Raw genomic sequence first — 21,270 nt, 5'->3', positions numbered from 1 at the left:
TCTAAGGAGGGGTACACTTGGAGCAGCTCCGGCACAACAAGAAAGCCATACGGGCGGATTTCGGATTCGAATTCAGATTGTATTTTTGATAGGTATCGACATGTCTTAGCTATCGCTCTGGAGATTGCTTGGGAATATGACTATCTGTAGATGGAACGTGCATCGTCGGTATCTTTGTGTCAGAAACCTTAAGAGCTTAACCGGCTGATTGTTTTTAGCTCCCGTAACTGATGGACTCTCATGCAGCGAAAATGGCGAATGTTGAATGAAGGGGTCGTCGTTGATCTTGAGATAAGGAAGCGATGGAAATTTTGCCTGAATGTAGTTAAAATGAAGCTTATTAGTCGCGCCCCATAATTTTTGGTTTGGTGCTTTTTTGTCAACCCGATTTCTAATTCCAAACGCAGGAAACTTTTTACACCAGAATGCCACTCAAGCCCTTCAATATCAATACAAACGAAGTAGATGGGATAATTATGAGAATTATACAGATTTCTCTTTTCCCCTCCAGCAATCTAGCTCGCCAATGAAATTGCTAAAATGTTGTCGGCCCTCGCCCTTTTACCCCCTGACGCCTCGGGCTTTCGCGCCCTTCGCCCTTTTCTTCGCCCTCTCGCCCTCTCGCCCTACGACGTGCAACAAAACTTGAATTGTCACATGGAATAGTTTTCATTGGTTGATCATTATAAACGTTAAGCTACTGATTGGTTTGGTCGGTATTGACCCTGTAGTGTATTGCTGCAACATACCTACTTCGGGCTTCGGATAAAGGCTCATGTTTCAATTACAATACCATCCGCACTGCATCATGGATCCCATGGGTCTTTCGCCCTGGAACCCGTAAGAATATCTGCTTCACCATTCTCTCTCACGACAAAAACATCTTCATGCCTCACGCCAAACTTCTCTTCTAGGTATATTCCAGGCTCTAATGTGAACGCCATGCCTACATTTAGGAGTTCTCCCACATTGCCCTTGTTCAAATAAGGACTCTCATGCGCCTTGATACCAATTCCATGACCAACGCGATGTGTAAATGCTTTCTCGTAGCCGGCATCAGCGATAACATTTCGAGCCGCTATATCTACAGAAGCGCATGATGAATTCGGTTTCAATGCATCTAGTGCTTTGGTTTGTGCTTCGAATACTACGTCCCAAATTGTAATTTTGTGCTGGGCAATTGGTGAAAGTAGCGAAAGATCTTTCGGTTTCGAAAAGAAAGGTGGAAAGAATGTTCGGCAAATGTCTGAAGAATATCCATATAGATGTGAACTTTTGAGATATCACATCAGCTTTAGATACACTCAGGAAGTGAAGTGCTTAGAGCTCACCCAACATCAATTAACACGAGGGTCTCTTCTTCCAGAACTTTACTTCCATTTGGTCCACCATGTGGCATTGCAGCATTCTCATCTATTAGAAGATCAATACTATTCTCCGTTATGTTTTATACTCCCTTCCGCCCAAATGAGAAGTGTGAGATAATTGGTTAACACAAAACTGATGTGCGTCACAAGCCAGTTTTACATGGAGGGAAGGTAGGTTTAAGATAGGAAATACTCGAAGACCATTGTGCGAAAGAACTTGAGAGAATCAATTATTGGCTTACCAAAAAGTACGATATCAAAGAATGGATCCATTCCACCAGCTCGCATTGTACTGTCAAGTCCAAACATGACCTCATTTTCAGTCAAACCCGGCACCATACACTTCCTCATAGCTCGCAATGCTTCAACAGTTCCTGTATTGACAGCCCTGAGGATATTTACTTCACCAACTGTTTTTGTTTGCTTCACTCGTTTCACACTGCCAGCAAGTCCCACCACTTCGAAGCCATTTTCGCCAAGGCCTCTCTGGATGAAGTCTCTCATTTCTTCGTCGACCATCACCTTTGGCACTTGAGTAGACCCTACATCTTTCTTACCGACGACAGTATGCCAATCTTTCAAAAGCGTCAAATAAGGATCCCAGTGTTCCTCCCAAGTAACGATGTACAGCTCCTCTTCGAAAGGCATACCGAGCATTCTTACCCTCCCTTCCTCAAAATGTGGTGCCAGAAATGATGTCTTTGCAACAACTCTCCTCAAACTTGTATCAAAATGAGGTGTAATGATCATGAGAAATGGTCGCTCTTCAGGCTCCCAAACTTCCCAGGCTTTTTGACTAACGTTAGCATAATATTGAAATGTATATCCTGGCTCAACGATAAATGCATCTATTCCATCACTCTCAAGAGCGACAGCTAGATTATCCCTCCGCTGGACGAATTCTGAGAGTGCAATAGGTGACGCAGTTTCTAGCCATGGCAAACCGGTCTCAAGAAATGTATTTACAGAGCATCTCCGAAATTTTTCATATCTGGGCAGACTAATCTCTCCGATAATCAATGGTGGCCAAGACTATTTGCTGTTAGTTAATATTGAATCTATCTTTGAGGCTGTGGCGGACGCTTACCACGAAATTTGGTAGAAGTTGTACGACGAAGATAAGGATAACGAATGCAGTAAAGGCAATAACGTGTCGCTTGGAGAACTGAAGCCAATTCTCTGGGAACTTAAAAGACTGACGCTTTTCCATTTTATGATGAGATACTTCAATGTTGTGTATTTAATTCATGAGATGAACATCATGGCACGGTGCTGATAAGGAATGTTCTTGACATAGCGGGGGCGGGGTATCACCTAGGTGTGTATGGAGTTAAATGCTAATTCCACCCTGATAGCTAAAGACTTCTCCAAGGCTTTCTCTATAAATCTGAAGTCATAACAGCTTTTCGAATAGTAGAGATAGATTCTGAAGATGCTGTTACTAATCTCATGAATATAGTATCTCAAATCAATTCAACAATCAAATATATTTCAATATCTAAAATGATTTCAATGTTTAGAAGGGATTGTATGTTTTAGAGTTTTTGATTGTTGGACTGCAGTTCGGACTATCAGACACTCTTAGTTTGAAATCTGTTTGTATGTTATTGGAGAAGTGTAGCCATTGATACCCTAAAAACTAAACTTTCATGTTTATGACTGTTACCCGGTGTAACTATCTTGGATTCAGGCCCTTCCTCCAAGCTGTTGTTGACACATATCAACTTGCTCTTCCAATAAAGCACTCCTGCATCATTGGACACCTGAAGTGAACTAATGATGCATGTCCCGATGAAAGTAGGTAGTTGTTTACCTACCTTTAGGTATCGAAGCCATGTTCAGATCATTCATATTATGGGGGTAGGAACAAAAATGGCCACACATTCTTATTAGTCAGGATCTCTTGTCGTCGTTGAGCTTCATGGCATGATTGAATTGACAACTAATGAGTCGGTGGTTCACATAGAAAAACACTTGGAGAATATCCGTTCACTGAAATATCAAAATGGATGCTGTCAACATGCGCTTCATTGGATATCTAAACAATGCAATACAGATAAAGAGTTGAAACCCTCATTCAACCCCCTCGAATTAAGTTCTGCTGAATCCTCCAGCAGGAGTGACGACTCTAACATCTGGTGGTGCCATCAAAAACTCGGCTGCCTTGCTATTAGTCTTGTATGATTGGACATGAGCACTCTCCTCATGAGCGTTGAAAGCTGCCTCATCTTTGAATCTGTAAGATCTAGTCAGCTCATAGATCCGGAATATATGAAAGGAAAGAGGAAAGGGGAATGGGGAATGGGTGACGGGCAAGTTACTTACATCATAGCCATGACAACTTGCTCTGGGCCATCACCTGTCAAAGGCTTGGTCTTCGATACTTTGTACATAAGACAGCCTGGCTCGGCATCTTCAACAACTTTGGCGAACTTAGCACATTCGGCGAGAGCCTGTTAAAGTGTTGCGTCAGAGAATGTAAAAAGGTATTCGAAGACGGTAAGAGGATGATTTGGGATTCTATGGAAAGAATGAACTTACTTCCTCGATCTTCTCCGGCTTGGGTGTGAAGGTGACGACTCGGGAAACAGGGCTCATGATTGCGGTTACGAGAGATTTGGATTGTAAGTTGTAAAATGCTGAGGTGGTTGAATGGTTTGATGAGATTCGTCTTGTAGTGATTGTATGTTGTAGAGCAATAAGGTTGGCTTTCTTGTCCTTTATATAATTCGAGGCGGCGAAGATCTCCACATTAGACATCTCTCGATGTCGTACCTGTGATACTAATGCATTGACAACTTGTTAGTAAAAATAGCCTCGGATTATGCATTCTCGAAAGCTGTCCGAATTCAACAATTGCTTGAGAGTCCGAGGAGGTGGTGGAACAGACGTGGCACGGGTCATTGCATGAGCACATTCCCCACAACTCAAGATATCATAGCGGAAACTTCATGGGTTGCCTTTGTTTCGATTCAACCCTTATACAACCACAGCTTCCCATTTGTTGACAGCACAGCCATAGCATGATTTTCGTGTTAAGGTACTCGAATAGTGTTTGATGACTGACTTGTTCTCAAGCACTTATGCTCGGAAGGAAGTTGTGGGGTTCAACACGCTCGAAGATTGGATGATGGATTTCAGCTTCATGTATGAGCGTAAAAAGCAGTAATAGTCGGTCGGTTTTTCAAATGGCCGACTTGTTAACCTTACCTCACTCATCAGTGGGTACATGGATTGAGGGGACACCTCCCGATTTTCAAAATCTTTAACAAATTCATTCTTCAATTATTTGATATTAGAATTCATATTCTGATTGTTCTATCTTTAATAAATGATTACAACAATTCCTAAGATATACAATTTGACGTATCAAGAGATATTCACAAGTCCATTTTGGTAATGTCCTATTAGTCCATACACTCACTGGTGACTCAAGGCCATTAAAGATACCTATGTCACAGAGACTTATAATGATAACAATTTATATGAAAATACAAATAACATAGCATGCATAGTGAATCATGGCTTAATCTATTCAACTTTGACCAAGTACAATGATTGTCTTAAATACTATCAAATATTGCAAAGAGGGTGATCAATAAACATAATAGATTGAGGTGCACGAATATCTCAAGCACGCAGCCTTTGACTATTTTAATCAAGCTCTCTGCACACATATGTTGTTAGTGCTCTACGTAGTTCTTTACGGTCCAACTTGAGCTCAAGTTCTTACTCTTTTTAGTCGATTCAAACTCTCACAACTGATTATTCCACCACGGAAAATGCAATAGGTCTGACCAGACGAAGCACTGGCTGGTGGGACATTCCATAGCCGCAGCTGCGGAAACTTCTACTGCATTTTCCAGTGTGACCAGCATGGCCATTGTTCTTCACGTATTTCTCGATAATATCTTCCTTGGTACCCCAATACAACCACACCATTGACTGACGTCCAGCACCAAGACATATTTCATGCTTACCCTCGATTCCATGGTAGGCAACCTACCGCGGAAGAAATATTGTTGCATTTGACTGTCATAAGCTTTCTTAGTGTAGACTTTGGTTGTGACATCGACGGAAACAGTGAGGTCGGGATAGAGGGTCATCAGATCTTCGTCTACATTGACCTCAACCATCGAGGCTTGAATATGTATTGGGGGGGGCTACCTCTTCCGTCGTCCGTATGGTAAATGTGGAATCCGCTCGATAGTGTCTGGTTCTGGGCGATGAAGCTGCTTTTCTTATCGAACGACAATGGAGAGTCAGACTTCCGAAGCGTCATGTCGAGTCGGACTGTAACAGTAGAACCTTCGGGTAGGGAGCGCGAGATTGGATTTGGTTGAAGTGTACCGACTATCTCGATTTCAGCATCGGCATGGCTCGTGAAGGGCACACTGCTAGTTGTGTCATCTTACATAATATCGTTTTTTATAATAATAAAAATATTGCTAGAACCAGCTGGAATAGGTTCTTCGTGAATCAAATTTGGAGCTTTCCAAACGAAGTTGAGGCAACAGTATTTATTGTTGGTGACGTGGATGATGATTATGATCGAAATAAGGTGCCTATCCTTAAGATACTGATATTCGATCATCCATTGGCTGACAGTGTCATGGAAAGCCTGCCATATCTATCGAACATATCGTCTTTTAGGATGAAGTTGCTCAAGCACATTTGGCCTTACTGCAAAGGAAAGTCCTAACAACTTGTCATTGTCCTGTGATCGCAGAGTGACCAATAGTCCGGACTGCAGTCCAACAACAAAGATTATCAAATCTCCAAACCAATTAGAACATTCAAATGATTGGAGATATTGAATTTGATTGGAGTATTGAACTATTTTCAGATTTCTAATTTCTTTTAGACATTCAAAACCTTATATTCTTGGACTGCACTCCGGACTCTCGGATTCCCTGTGTGGTAGCCATTTCAATCCCAAGAAATCGATTGGTCATTCTCGATGGGTTTCTTACCTGGAGAATTTTGCCTTACGTCAACACGCTCAGTGGCGTTCTCTCTCACGTTGTTCTTTGCGTCTATGTTTGCCTCTCCTGTTATTCGATCCATCTTGTGCGGGAGATACTGAGAAAGACAAATGCGCAGGTAATAAGAAATCTTTCATGGAGCTTTTACACCTCAATGGTAGTGTCACTTGTCTTGTTCTCTTTTGAGTTCAAAATAATCACTCGTATTTTTGGCTCTGGGTTCCCTTTTTGGGTAACCAGTTCTAACTTGGTTTCGTCGTGTAATTACGACTAGAAAATGCTGAAAATATGAAGGTGAAGCGATGGTGATGCCTAGCTCCTCTTTGTGGCTGCTAAATTGGTCAAGCACAACTACCATCACCACCAATATATTCATACATAGTGAGAACCACCTGATGTCCTGGCTTCTTCCTCCTTCAAAATGCTCATTCATAGCGAAGTCCCACCATGCCTAGGTAATATTTACAATTCCTCTTCTCGAGTCCTTCTCCTTCTTCTTCTTTTCTTTCCCTTCAATACCACTCCGGGAAAATAAGAGTTTTTGTAAGTATTACCATTCTTCCTTCGAATGCATCAATCAACTCAACTGGCTTCATTAAGATCATCCATCAATTGACACATCCACCTTAAGGTTTATATGCTGACATTCTGTGATTGCATCCCATATTTTATACTGCAATATGCAACAACTGCTAACAATCTTTCCAAAGTTTCCAAACCCTCATCGAAAATGACCCGCACCAAGAACTTCAACCATCGCAATCGATCAGACCGTGAGAGACAATTGCCCCGAGTAAGTTGACACCCTTCACTTCAATTCATGTATCGTTACTAACCATATATAGAGAGTTATTATTCCTCGAGAGGTTAGCGATAAGCTCGCATCACCCACAATCCTCCCCGCTGTCAAAGTCAAGTAAGTTGTCCTTTTCTCTCGAAAGTTGACACGTGGTTCAGAATTTTAATGTTTTACATAGTTTTTTGAACAGCAGAAACGCAGAATTAGTCGCGTGGAAGACGTTTCAGGAAGCCGTGAGAGCACAAGCAAGAGCGATTGCTGCGTATCAGAACGCCGTCAGTGACTTCAAGTTGGTATGGGAAGAGATTCGAAGTGAGGATGCGGTCATGAAATCTGCAACGGTTTGAGGGTGATTTTTGATGTGTGTAATTGCTATGCACCCCGTTTTTACACTTGATACGTTACTCAAATAGTTGCACTTGCTCAATATGAAATGGAAATGATTTTGCTCTTTGTAACGAAAATGTGTGAGATCGGCTTTCACGATACTATGGTCCCACTATGCTTTCTAAACCAAGCTGCGTTACCTTGAAAAACGACACCTTGTGTGACCGATTCAATGGTCCCAGCTCCGCTTCTCTTAACTGTTTGCACGACCACAAAACCGAGCAGATGGTTGATATAAAAGCACGTTCATCGATTCGCCCAAGAGCAACAACGAGCCAACGAGACCAGCTCGAGAGCTGTACCTGATATCATGACGATCAAATTCTCACACTCATGCTTTCGGCATCTCAACTTTCGATGCTGAGATCATTGCTAAATATGACGCTTGACGCCCATTCCGAACAGATCTATCGAAAGAAACATGCCCACAGTCAGGGCCGGATGGTAGACTTCTATCAATCAAAATGGATCGAGTGCAAATTTTTGGTCGAGATAGGGTACAACTAGTCCGCATCAGAGCAGTTCATCTCTCACATACACCAACCTACGAGAACCTACCAGGATATTGTTCAACCAACCGCCAGTGACTATATATTTTGCTATGCAACTAGACTTGCAATGAAACGCATGGATTGTTTCAGGAAGGTTGCCTGATCATGAGTCAAGAGTCTAACGACTGAGTGAAGGGTTCGCCATCGTTTGGGTGTGTGAGATGACCATAATTTGAGAGGAAGGAGGGAAAAGAAACCCGAAAAAAAAGGCAAGAAGTCGGAAGGGGAAAAAAGAAGAAAGTGAAAAGTCAAAAACGGGAGAAGAATGAAAGAAGGTGGTGAGAAGGCAGGCGTTAATAGGTGCGAGAAGGTTGGGAGAAAGGGGAGAAGGAAGAGAAAGGAAGAGAAAGGGAGATGAGATGGGGATGAGAGGAGAGGAGAGGGGGAGCGAGGGAAAGGGGGATGAGGCGACAAGGGGATATATCTCCGGTATAAAATTTGATACGTTCAGTACTCTCGAGATCGATTCAAGCTTTTGAGAAAGCTTCTCGCGAATTGTTCTTCGCAGGATCGAACAACTCAGGTGGCAGTTGACAACCAGAGAAAAGTTTGCATGGGTTTTAATCGTGTGATTTGGTGTTACAAGGAAGGTAAGCTCAAGATTTTTATTCCCATCACGTTCTAAGCACTGACCGAGAACGAGGTTGATGAGGGAGCTGATGGAAAGTACAAGGACGTTTGCCGCAGCCCCTGAGACAAGACTTCTCTCACTAAAACTCGACCAGATCAATAGCTATAGCCTTAATGCCCTTTTCCAAGATGCCTTTTGACATCCATTCTATCACTGCCGGTAGCAACATGTGGAGATGAAACCTTTCCACTGGTTACATTACCCTGAATTCAGGGTTTGGACTCATGAGTAGAATCAAAGCAAGCGTTCTGAGAGTCTATTTGGCTTTTTCCTTTCCATTTGGTGAATTAGAAGCGGTCCAAATTGCAAGAGATTTAGTCTCTCCGGGCGCTATAACCTCTGCGGTATCTTTTGACTCTTCGATCTGTACGACCACGACTTCATCTTCCTCCTCAAACTCCATTTAGGCCATTTGTCTGGGTATCGAATACTCTTTGTTATCGGTAACCTTCTTTCAAAGAAACAGAATGACTTGTTTTTGAACGCTCAAAAAAAATTCTCCAAGTTTTCCCTGCACTCTTGGGAGCAGACAATTTCCTCAGAGAATTTTCAACGCCTTGTCTTCGCTGCTGTGATATCTTACGTTGAATTCTATAGGGTTATCCAACAGGAGCTCCTTGTTTTGACAGCAGCTGACTCTCGAGTTGATTGAAATGTCATTGCAAAATTTCTCACCGAGAAGGAAATCCAAAGACAATAGAGGGCAAAGGACAATGCTGATGATGGAAATTTCGATGCAAATGGACAAGCGACAGGCTCGGAGAGCCATTTGTCTAAAATCCTCAGGTCCACTCGTCTCCAAAGCACCCACACATACAGACCCACACAACTTGTCAACCCATGGCATGATATCCATACACCATACCTCAATCAACCACCCCCCGACTCCAAATGGAAGTTTTTTCACCCTTCTGGTCAAGCTTATATCCTTCTTCCTTCGTGTTTCTCGAATCTCGAGTCTCCTGCATACCAACAGTAGCTCACGCTTCCGAAACACAATCGAAGTTAGGCAGGCGCGTTTCCTTTGCGCTAGGAGCCCTCATGTCTCTAACTGGTGAATGCCGTTGTCATAGGAGTATGTACTCCGATTCTGGATGCGGATACGAGGAAGTGAAGATGTACCTATCTGAGGTATTGTTGATAGCATGACGTGGACGAAAATTCGAAAATTTGAGGTTGAGGAATTATGCTAGGGGAGAGATGATGATTTAGAAGACTGAAAGGAGAGGTATCTTGATGTGATATTAATAGATTTTATTCTGGGTTGGGCTCATATGCTTCAGGGCCTGTGAAAGAATTGCGGTGCTGAGGTTTCAATTTTCGTAAAATGTTTTAGGGCTAGGTAGTTTGGTTCCGTGCCGAATTTGACAAATGATCCCACATCTTGCAGATCGGATTCTGTAGGTGTTCATTTGGACATAAAAGCCCAGATTTAGCATAATATACCATAATCCAAGTAATTATTTTATTGACCTTTCAACACCTTGAATGTCATCTGTATTCAAGTCCTTGTTTTGAACGAATTTATATGAGGGAACCGGAAAACATAACACTGTCTGTGCTCGCTCTTAACCGGTGTAGTGCTTTTTAAGCTCTCGTAGATTTTATAAGATATAATTAGGCTCGAAAACCTAAAAGTTACGGGAACGACTCTGTATGCTGTGCTCAAATCAAGGTTTCGAAAAGATAGGTAGCTTTAATTGTCAATGTGTATTAACATTTGATTTGAAGCTATTTCCACTTTCTTTGATTCACCTAGCTAGATAGTCACTCAAATCTCTTTGTGCCGTATGTACTCCGCTCCCTCTTCTCACTTTGACGAAGTCTACAGATGAATCCACATCCAAAAGATATAGGTTAAGTAAGCCTTCTTGGAAGTTCTTGTAGGAACTAGTCGGCCGCTCAGGAGCCGACTATTACACCAAAACTTCAAACTTCCTCAAATCTCAACTATTTCCCACAATTTCAACTGCAAAATAACGCTTCAGGGCTCTCGACCTGCAAAAAAAAACTGTTGAGCCCCGCAGGGATCGAACCTGCAATCTTTTGATGGAGAGGACTGTTATTTCTAACAGAAGTCGAAGTCAAACGCGTTGCCATTGCGCCAGAAGCCCGGTTGTTCGGTGGGAAGGCGGCTTTTAATTTGGTATATATTTATGGTATCTGTGCGCCTGAAATTAGCCGAAGGATATCACCTTCCGCAACCAAATTGGGGCAGAATAATATAAAATGTTGGACTGCTTCACGATTGACCTATTCCAATCCACAATTGACAATATACCCTCCAATATTTATTCCCATTCGCTGAACTTTAAACTCAGTACAATGAATGGCGAGATCTGATGTGCCTGGCTCAAGTGGAACCGCTACAGTCGTATCTGGCTTGTTACAACCAAGCTGTGGCTATTCCTAAAATGCTTCCATCTTACTTCCTTAAATCTCACTCATGTATCACGAGAACAATCTCTTGGATCCAATTTCCCCACATTCCGGGCCGCTGCCGCCGACACATATCGGCAGTATTCTTGGCGGCAAATATCCTATATTGAAGAATCATTTTACCCACCCTATCATAGCGATTCCCCTGACATTCGGCAATCTGTCTTAAACCTTCTTCAATTATATTTTCACTTCACTCCCGGGAGCCCCGTACATAATAACCCTTTAATTCACCTCGTGATATCTCTTTCGAGCCATGAAGGGGCGGAAGATCTGTTGCCGAATGTGCGGGGATTATATGCTGAAGTTTTAGTAAATGGATTTTTAATTTACGGACGGATTCCATACTCAGTCTAACAATTCAAGTGAATGCCATGGCCCGACGGGATTGTTATGAAGATTATTTTGAATAGCAATTGCAATATGTGCTAAAGTACTTAAGGTGATATTGTCCCATTGATATTGATCTATTAGAAGTAGTTGTCTCTAATCTCCCTATTTTGATAGAGGTCTCGTTGACGCCATGAAAACTGCTGCAATTTTCAGCGTGCTGTCCTTGGCAGTGGAGTTAGTATACTCCCAGGCTGCAGGATATGCTCAATGTAAATTTCCACCAACATATATTATCATTACTTGATACCTAGTTACTGATTTGAAAATAGGTGGTGGGAGTAGTTGGACTGGGGCAACTACCTGCGTTACTGGATATGTTTGTCAATATCAAAATACGTGTAAGAACCCCATCAAGTTGTAGCTTTACATGACGAAGAAATACTCATTTCTGTAGTTTACTCTCAGTGTATTCCGGGTACTGCTACCACTGCAGTACCGACAACTTTGACTACGACAACGAAGTCCAGTACCACATCCGCCACCTCTGTACCGACAACATCTACAACCTCTAAGCCAATCACATCCACAACTTCATCCTCGAAAACCAGTTCGACGGGAACCTCAACAGTCCAATCGGCATGCACTGCTGCATTCACCCCAATCACTGCTTCCGCCGCATTTGCTGCATTAAACCCAGGGTGGAATCTCGGAAATACATTGGATGCTATCCCAGATGAAGGGTCCTGGAACAATCCTGCTGTCACTGCTGCTACCTTTTCAACGGTGAAAGCTGAGGGATTCAACAGCATCAGAATACCAGGTAACAATCCACTCCAGTCACATCTAATCTATGGTTTCAACAGTACTGACAATATTCATAGTAACTTGGGCATACCACTTTGTGACCTCTTCCCCCAGCTGGACCGTCAATACCACTTGGATGGACCGAGTTGAAACCGTCGTAGATCAAGCCCTTGCTACTGGATTGTACGTCATCCTCAATGTCCATCATGATTCTTGGATTTGGGCAGATGTCTCTGCTAGTGGAGCCAATCTTACCATGATCGAAGAGAAATTCTCCGCCCTTTGGTCTCAAATCGGAACGAGGATGAAGTGCAAATCTAGTAAATTGCTCTTTGAAGCTATCAATGAGCCACCTGGAACAACACAAGAGAACGCGAACGAACTTAACAAACTCAACACTCTCTTCCTTGCGGCAATCAACCAGGCTGGAGGTTACAACCCTCAAAGAGTAGTCACCCTTTCAGGTCTTTTGATGAATACAGTTTATACTCAGCAATGGTTCACCAAACCCACAACTTATACAAGTCAACCTTGGGGTCTTCAATTTCATTATTACTCACCCTACATGTTGATCTTTGACGCCTGGGGAGATACCATCTGGGGCTCTGATGCCGATAAAGCCACCTTGACATCAGACTTCCAGCAATTCGCAGGTAACTTCACGGGCATCCCGACATTGATTGGAGAATGGCAAGCTACACCTCAATTTGTTGAGCCTGCCGCTAGATGGAAGTACACAGACTATTTTGTGAAAACCGCCAAGAGTTTCAATTTTGCTCATTTACTCTGGGACAATGGACTCGATTTCTTAGATCGTACTACAAATACCTGGCTTGATCCTATCTCTATGTCTATACTTTTCAACGGTGTTAAAGGAGTCTCCAACTCACTCGCAGACAGTTCGACCGATTATCTCGCTACATCTTGGAACTCTTCAGCTTATCTCTTCCATAAAGTCGGCGATGCTGTCGTCGCACAATCTGTTCCTTACCTCTTGAACGGAAATACCCTGACATCTATCAAAACCTCCACGGGCACAACACTAGCAACCACCTCGTACAGCATGTCCTCAGCCGGTGTTTTAACCTTCACTCAGGCTTATCTCGCAACCCTCTATTCCGCCACAACAGCCGCCGGCATCAAAGCCACCCTGACTTTGACTTTCTCTGCTGGCGCACCCTCTCAACTACAAATCGTGCAATGGGCTACTCCAACCCTCTCACAAACTTCCTTCACCAAACAAACTACCACAGACCTCACAATTCCAATTAACTATGCGGGACTACCACAAGTCGCAGCTATCAAGGCTTTGAATGCAGATGGGTCATACATGGTTTCTGGTGATGCTTGGACCGTGTATTTGGGACCATTACAGCAAGCTCGATGGACCTGGGGCTCTTGGACGAGTAGTAGTGCTGGACTCACGATTCCTGTTGCGGGATTGACTGCTATCAGTAGCTCATCTCAGAAGGTTGTTTTAACACTTGAAGTAAGTTTGTTCTAAAATTAGTTTGACATATCTCAATTCCCTTTCTATATTACCCCTTCATTTATCTCGCTTCTTGTTTAAGCACACCGAACCCAATACAATACTAATGGCGATATAGTTTTTCCCGAGAATCCAAGGACAGAACAGCGTGAATATTACATTCACATAAGCGTGGGATGACTAAACGGATTGAGGCAATTTGCAGAGTACATTGCGGCGTGTGAATATCTTGAATCATCAAGCTTTGGTGCACATATATATAGTTCCGACCAATAGATTGAGCTTTGTTTATTCATGAATTTAATGCACATATTACTTTCTACCAGAACTTCAAAAATTAATGAAGATTGAAGAAAGATAAAAGAATGACAAGTTTAACCAGAAGTAATTTCCAAACTCATCCTTTCCATTTAGTATCACCATCACCTTGACCTCTATTTACATGTATTGCGCTATCGACATGCAACTTTCAAGAAATATACCAGTGAGACTACATGATTCTACAATCCGTCCTCTTTTTATTTCATCGGCGCCAGAAAATCACCAATAAACATCCACCCCCACCAAATCCACCGCATAATCCACCAATCCTCCCGCCGCATTACTAAATGTCAAAACGTTACTCCCAGCTTTCCACCCACTAGTCAATACCCCAAAGATACCCGTATCCTGCCACCCCTTTGTCCCAAATAATTCCGAACTCTTCCCACTCAGTGGAAATTCTGCGCGTGTCACTACGCCATTAACGCTAACCGTCAAATTTCTTGTATTAGTGCCCGTAGTCCATGAGGTACTGAATGCGATATCGTTATTGCAAAAGTAGACAGAGAGGTATTTTGTAGAAGAAGTAGCAGTAGATGTTGAAGGGGAATTGACGGTAATGGAAGCGGAGCCGCTGGGGGTCAAATAGCCGATTTTGGTTCCGCTAGGTGTACAGTAATTGGTGCTGCATGTTACGTGTGTGGCGGTGCCGGAGATACTCATGCTGGATGAGGAGTAGAATGTTGCGGGAGGAGATGTGATGGTGAGGGAGGATGGGAGGAGAGTGGAGGAGGAAACTACGGATAGGGTGTTTGTGCTGGATGCTGTGAATGAGAGGGAGCCTATGGCGAGAGAATTTGAGCCAGCGGGAAGAGTGTATGTTTTGGAGGCGACAGTAAGGGTCGTTGAAGAGGTGGATGTGGTGTTGAAATGTAGTGTAGCGGTGTAGTTAGAGCTCGAGGTTTGGGCGTAGATTTTGGAAAATGTGACGTTTGAGCTAGTATCAAATTAGTCGTCAAGCACCAATGAAAGAACAAGGAATTATGTTGAATAGACGTACCCAGAAACAGTAGCGTCATTAGCAGCATATGTACCCGCTGCAGTCGTTCCCCCGAGTTCCAGAAGCATCGTTCCATGGGCACCCACAGCCGCAGAATACGAGGTCAGAACATTTGTCGTACTGATACCGGCCCAGACATTCTTGACAGTACTTGCCTTTTGCAGTCCCACATCTGGAAGATTCAAAGTAAGTGTCCTCGCGGTGTTTTGAAGATTGATGACCGCGACAACAGTGCGACTTCCACTCAATGGTCCCGCCCATACTTCGTATCCATCTGTTGTCCACCTCCTTCGGAAACTTGCTGCAACGCCCAAGCTATCCTGGTTATAGCTTATAACGTCTTTGTTACTAAGAATAGCCAAAGAGGCAGAGCTGATACTCGTCAACGGATCCTTCAATGCGGCTCCGATCACCAATGGACTTTTGAGAATCGCCCACAAACTAAAATGAGTTTGTTCCTCAGTAGTGGTGAAGATTTTATTCCCCACCTCTAACATATCAAGATCGAGCCAATGCCCAGGACCGGCGAAAGATGTTTGTGGTACAGCCTGGTTCAAAATTCGTGAAACAGTGGGATAGGATGGGATAATGTCGTTGGTGATGCGCCAGGTATTTCCCATAGCTGGAGCCCACGTGGAAGGAAAATCAACACCCCAATCGCAAATCTGGAAAAGGATGGGTTTACTGAGAGTGGCTAAAGCATCGGTCATGTTCTGATATCTGAGAGATGGAGATGTCGAGGGTGCATAATTGGTGTTTGGAAACCCGGTTGCTGCATCGGAATAGCAGTTATCATCTGAGATTGTTAGCTTGGAACTTCGTTGTGTTGATTTGGATGTGAAGTATACATTTCAGAAGATCTGCTCCCCACGATGCGAAGGTTTGTGCATCTGTCAGTTCGTGATCTTTTGGTTGTCAGCATTCATTTTCCTCACATGAACCTTTCAATTGGGGATATATTCATAGAAGGCTCAGTATTCCCACTGATGCTTTTGGCAATCTCAACCGTAACAATTAGTAATAAACTCACATAAACTGCCCACTTGTGCCGGCGTTCCAGTCATACACATTTGTACCCCAGAATCCGAATATACACCAAAACCCAAGCCCAACCCATGAATGAAAGTTCCCAAAGCTGGATATCCACTTGGAAATAGATCAGGATTCCAAGTTAATGTTCCATCAGAAGCTCTATCAGGCAAAGTCCATCCGCAATCCACAGTCACATAATGGTAGCCGAGAGCAGAGAGACCAAGAGAAACGAGAGCTTGTGCGTTACTATGGATAATAGTTTCATTGGGGGAACAAGAATAATGATTATAAGAGTTCCAACTAATTTTTGGTTAGGAAACTTGAAAATTAAAGTAGGAGAGAAAGGGAGATACCAACCCCATAGGTGGAGTGATAGCTAGGCCATTGTTGATTCGGGGTTTAAGATTTTGTGGAAGCGCAGTAATGGATTGAGAAAGCAAAGAGATAAGTAGCCATTGCTGCCCAGAAAAATCGAGAGAGCGCATTTTTAAAATCAGATCACGATAACTTTAAAAGACCAAGATGGAGATTGCAGTCTGTCGACGATATTTCTAGCATTCATCTACCTCGGACTCTCGTAAGAGTCCCCCACATGCAGCCTGCAGTGTACCATTGAACCTATCTCTAGACTTATAATTTCTCCATCCTAAGACATTTCAACCTTTTGCATCAATCAAATACCAATATCGCAGGATAATATGAGGGGTAAAATGGAGAATGCGGAAAATTCTACAAGTATACCCCGCATCCTCACCGGGACTTGGATGACGAGATGCGCTCCAATCACCTGGTAAAAGGCAATGAACTCCGGCACTCCTATTCTGACATATAGTCTTGGCAGATGTGTAGGCTCTGATGAAGATCATAAAGATATGTTCTTTGGACGTCACCAATTATCCTTCCCCAACATGTCAAGCATTCAGCCGGTATCTAATACTCAGTATGGCTCTCTCGTGAGAAGTCTTCTTGGTACAACACAATTGAATAAACGAACACGAAAATTTCCATATTCTACACTCATCTCAAGCTTTTGATAAGTAGATATTTTCTCTATCACATTTAGCCTTAGAATATCGTAAACCCCTTTTTTTTCCCTTCTCATACCACACTACGACGTAACTCCCACCACGCGGCCCAGCCCTAAATCCTCCACCCGTAATACAACCACTGAAAGCCATGAGCATTACCAATGGATACCTAAGGTTCTTATGACTTCAGCTATTTAATATTATTAATACCATGTCTCATCTTCGTACAGATTTCAGGCTCATGTTGAAGCAACGAGGTTCACGCCCCTGAATGATAATTCCGATTTTTCGTAACCGCTGTTGCTTCGTATTCATGCGTATAGCGGCGAGGGGCACAGCGGCGCGCCCAGAAAGAATGCCCCTGCATCCGTCTGACTTACATGAGATGAATTGTTTCCCCTGCGTCTGACAGATGAAACTCTTACTTTTGATCTCCACTGGTAGTCTGAGCCTGATACTGCATTACACACAGAATGCTTTTCTCAGCCTTATCAGCCACCCTAAGATTCTTTTCACAGTAGGTCGTGATAATGCATAGGAATAATTTGTTGGTGGCTATGGGTTGTACGCTCCAAGGTTTGTGATGTTGTGGAAGTTTGTGGAAGTGAAATTTCCATAGTTTTGTGCTACCAAGAGAAGACTTCATTTCAAGTTATAAAACGAGAGTTGGATTGTAGATTTGCAAACTCACAAGGAGCTGGATATTTAATTACAGTGGAAGGCATACCGAGATAAGAACACATTAATACAAAAGGTAATGGGAATTTGGAAGATTGGTGGCATTTGTATTGAGATTCATCTATACATACCCCTTTCTTTGTCTTTTTGTACTGAATTTAGTCCTCCTCTTTAAAATATATACAAGAAATATGTAACGACATGTTCATCTCCCATGTCTGTATACAATTCGAATTTCTCCGATAACTCATCTCTCCTTGTGTGGTCGATGTTCTTTCTAATCGCCCACCATGAAGTTTAACCATTCATAACCCATCAACGAATCAACTACTCCTACCCGTATCCCGTGCTGAATTACTCTCCCTCCAATCTTAAAATGTGACAAACTACCTGCAATCATGCAATTATGCGATTATTCCTTTCCCCAATAACTTAATCCCAAACGCCAAAACGCAACCCGATGCTTTACATAAGGGTCATTAAGAGAAGAAGAACAGCGATGAGAGTAAAAAGGCGGTAAAGATTGGGCCTAATGACGGTGATGTGTGAGATGAGAGAGATGTGCTGGTGGAGGCATGTGTTTTGTTGACATTCTTCATAGGAGTTGGACAGAGCGTGGTGTTGACCAAAAGGGAGCCCGGTATCCAAACCTATTTTAAAAATTAGCACTCACAAACATTACGCACATGCGTTGGAACTATGCCGACATACCTGTGGCTCTCCGTTTGTCAAGGTGAGGGTGAACGTTCCGCCGACTCCTGCGACAGTGCTATTACAACTCAAGATTTCAATGAGGAGATTTCCTTCGCTGAAATTGGTGTCTTCGATGTAGTAAGGTCCAACAGCCGCTCCCTCGGTACCTACATTGGTGATAGCTGTGACGATCGAATGGACCATCCCTTTCCTAAACACCAATACGTCGTCTGTTTGTTTTATGACCGAGGCTTTGTATGCCCAATAAGGACTCCAATTAGAGTAATTGGTTGCTATCATGTAATTGTTGACGGCATTACGTGCGGTATTCATAGTTTTAATATGTTGATACAGAACTGCGGTAGTATCATACCCAGTTGGATTTAGCCAAAGAGCTCCACGGTTTTGAGGGTCGTTTTCACCGTCAAGGCCTTGCTCGGCTCCGTAATATACAATAGGAATGCCGTCTGTAAAAAAGTCGAATGTGAGGGCATTTTTCCTTTGAGACACGTCACTCGTGTATGATCCAAAACGAGCAACATCATGATTCTCACTAAAAGTACCGAGAAGTGTAGTATCGTAACAGTATCTTTGGGTTTGATCGAATTGGTAGCTTAAACTTCCCATGCCATTGGTCGAATTTGACAGAATAGAAGTGATATAATACCAGGCAGGATAATTGAGGACAGAAGAGAGAGCATCGACAGCCCATTCGCATGCATTGGTAGGAAGCTCGTCAAAGACCTCACCAATAGTGAATGTGTTAGCGGCCTGTTGGAAGGCGGGCCAGAAAGGTTTGTCTACGTGTTTGGCGGCATCGATACGAAGGCCATCAACTAGAGTTTGGGTTTATGTTAGCCCACTCTTGTTGCAATGGATTGTATTGTGCATTAATGTTCCCCAGATTTTCCCCACAGCCAAGACTTCCAGAAAGAGCAAGGGGTAGGTAAGATTCATGATCAGAAGTACATACGAGAATAATTGGCGACCATTTCTGTTACCCAGGTTTCCCATGTCTGCTTAACAAAGTCAGATTCAGTGTCCAGATCTGGCAATGAAACTGTATCGTCTCCCAGCCAACAGTTTTGAAAGTTTGTTGCGTTTGAATAATCGCTAATATAACAGAAAGGATGGAAGTATTCTTCTTTGTTGAACGGAACCAGAGTAGAAAAATCGACTGCGCTCCCTTTCCCTGCGTAGGCCATGTCGTTAATAACCGCATCGATCATCAGATACTGTAGTGCGCACAATTGAATTAGAGCTTATGTTCCATATGATTGAGTTGCGAATGTGAATGCAGCTTACCATGCCACGATCGTGCAAGGTCGACGACAAGAGCTTGAGATCATCTGCTGTTCCAAAATGTTCGTTGATCTTAGTGATATCTTGACTCCAGAATCCATGATAGCCTTGCCCATATTTCGTTGTTTCGTTGATATTCTGTACCACCGGTGAGATCCAGATCTGTGTTTGGCATCAAGTCAGTTCACGATGTCCAGGCTATTGGATTTTCCTATCTTTCGTCGCGACGGTCGTACGAGACACGACAGAGAGAAGGATCGTTCATACGAAGAGCGTAAGGAGAAGCTGAGATGGACAAACTCACAGCCGTAAATCCCATGTCCTGGATGTAATCTAGCTGGTTGATAATTCCTTGAAAGGTCCCACCGCAATACAGTTGTGCTGTATTGTTACACGCATAGGTAGTCGAGCCATCCGTTCTTGCGAATCGATCCGTGATAATTTGATATATAGATTGACTTCTCCAATCGTCTGAAGTGGCAGCGTGAACATCTTTCACGAAAGATGCCAACAACACCACCCACAACATTGACCAAGTAACGAATGCCGTCGAAGTTTTCCTCTCCGACGTGGTCAACATGATTTCAAATCGTAAACTCGTAACGCGATACCACCACTATCTTAAATGTCGCATATAAACAAAGAAGGCTGAACCCCCAAAGAAGAAGCTGATTAGATTGGCGTCGACAATGTAATCAATGTGCTTTCTTTGACGCAGAACACAATAACGAGTGACAATCGACGCAGAAAATTATCAGTGGTCTACTACGACCCGAGATAGAGAGAGATAGGATTTTCTTGGCACGGTGGATGTCCTGACGCTTGTACTTGATGCAGTCTAGTAGATAGGAGATCCTCCAACTGTGCTACCTACCAAACGGGCTGACCTTTCCGGGAACTGATTTGGAAGGATAATGGAATCGGGCTAAAATTGGGAGTGTGGACGGGTAGGAGGTTGTAAAAATAAATTTTGGGGACATGGGAAAGGTATAGTAGGAGGAAGAAGAATCAAGAAGCAGACTGCAGTGCCACCAACATTACTAGGTATTTACTTACAATAATAGCAGGATTAAGGGTAATTATGGCGGGAAATGAACACCCGCGATCTACCCTACTTACCCAGCAAACGCTCTTCTAAGTTCTAAGCTTCTAAACTTCGATTTGATCATGTCAATCCCAAGATCTCCGAAAGTTCTAAATTCCCAATTCAGCAATTTGAACCCAGATTGAGGTGTCATGTGTAAAAGAAAGGTCTTGTTGAACTCGTTGAACGCCGTGGGGGACCTGGCAGGCTGGCACGTCCTTGATGAATTTGACAAATTAGCTGTTCGTATATGAACCACTTCTTAAGCCACTGTACCTATTTCAACGTGGATGGTAAATAGATCCCCGCCTTTGTTAATCTTAAATCCTGCACATAATGACTTGGCG

General features: G+C 43.1%; 7 protein-coding genes across 7 annotated transcripts; 2 read left to right on the top strand and 5 right to left on the bottom strand.

Moving 5' to 3' along the window:
• Window positions 1-806: 806 nt before the first annotated feature.
• Window positions 807-2,577, bottom strand: Bfra_001978 (putative xaa-pro dipeptidase protein; the record flags this gene model as incomplete). Its single annotated transcript, XM_037332403.1, has 4 exons — window positions 807-1,272; window positions 1,332-1,413; window positions 1,610-2,399; window positions 2,455-2,577. 4 exons carry the CDS (start codon window positions 2,575-2,577, stop codon window positions 807-809), a joined length of 1,461 nt encoding a protein of 486 aa, XP_037196557.1.
• An 800-nt stretch (window positions 2,578-3,377) lies between these two features.
• Window positions 3,378-4,039, bottom strand: Bfra_001977 (putative antibiotic biosynthesis monooxygenase protein). Its single transcript, XM_037332402.1, has 3 exons — window positions 3,909-4,039; window positions 3,693-3,820; window positions 3,378-3,603 (listed from the first exon to the last, which is right to left on the bottom strand). The coding sequence occupies exons 1-3, from the start codon at window positions 3,963-3,965 to the stop codon at window positions 3,459-3,461; spliced, it is 330 nt and encodes a 109-aa protein (XP_037196556.1). The 5' UTR covers window positions 3,966-4,039; the 3' UTR covers window positions 3,378-3,458.
• A 1,093-nt stretch (window positions 4,040-5,132) lies between these two features.
• Bfra_001976 (uncharacterized protein) lies at window positions 5,133-5,503 on the bottom strand (the record flags this gene model as incomplete). The annotated part of the gene is made up of 2 exons (XM_037332401.1): window positions 5,133-5,312; window positions 5,348-5,503. The coding sequence occupies 2 exons, from the start codon at window positions 5,501-5,503 to the stop codon at window positions 5,133-5,135; spliced, it is 336 nt and encodes a 111-aa protein (XP_037196555.1).
• Window positions 5,504-6,773: 1,270 nt separating this feature from the next.
• On the top strand, window positions 6,774-7,498 carry Bfra_001975 (uncharacterized protein; the record flags this gene model as incomplete). Its single annotated transcript, XM_037332400.1, has 4 exons — window positions 6,774-6,807; window positions 7,063-7,145; window positions 7,198-7,268; window positions 7,330-7,498. 4 exons carry the CDS (start codon window positions 6,774-6,776, stop codon window positions 7,496-7,498), a joined length of 357 nt encoding a protein of 118 aa, XP_037196554.1.
• Window positions 7,499-11,682: 4,184 nt separating this feature from the next.
• Bfra_001974 (putative endoglucanase d precursor protein) lies at window positions 11,683-13,954 on the top strand (the record flags this gene model as incomplete). Its single annotated transcript, XM_037332399.1, has 5 exons — window positions 11,683-11,761; window positions 11,822-11,890; window positions 11,947-12,312; window positions 12,374-13,785; window positions 13,904-13,954. The coding sequence occupies 5 exons, from the start codon at window positions 11,683-11,685 to the stop codon at window positions 13,952-13,954; spliced, it is 1,977 nt and encodes a 658-aa protein (XP_037196553.1).
• A 371-nt stretch (window positions 13,955-14,325) lies between these two features.
• Window positions 14,326-16,623, bottom strand: Bfra_001973 (putative alpha-galactosidase d protein; the record flags this gene model as incomplete). The annotated part of the gene is made up of 5 exons (XM_037332398.1): window positions 14,326-15,043; window positions 15,107-15,902; window positions 15,955-16,011; window positions 16,137-16,438; window positions 16,496-16,623. 5 exons carry the CDS (start codon window positions 16,621-16,623, stop codon window positions 14,326-14,328), a joined length of 2,001 nt encoding a protein of 666 aa, XP_037196552.1.
• Window positions 16,624-18,323: 1,700 nt separating this feature from the next.
• Bfra_001972 (putative alpha-amylase a type-1 2 protein) lies at window positions 18,324-20,419 on the bottom strand (the record flags this gene model as incomplete). The annotated part of the gene is made up of 5 exons (XM_037332397.1): window positions 18,324-18,494; window positions 18,556-19,373; window positions 19,511-19,772; window positions 19,843-20,001; window positions 20,144-20,419. 5 exons carry the CDS (start codon window positions 20,417-20,419, stop codon window positions 18,324-18,326), a joined length of 1,686 nt encoding a protein of 561 aa, XP_037196551.1.
• Window positions 20,420-21,270: the final 851 nt, after the last annotated feature.

The sequence above is a fragment of the Botrytis fragariae genome (assembly GCF_013461495.1).
Source record: "Botrytis fragariae strain BVB16 chromosome Unknown tig00000006, whole genome shotgun sequence".
Taxonomy (NCBI): Eukaryota; Fungi; Ascomycota; class Leotiomycetes; order Helotiales; family Sclerotiniaceae; genus Botrytis; species Botrytis fragariae.
Note: the sequence above shows the minus strand (reverse complement) of the source record. Positions and strands in the feature narration are given on the sequence as shown.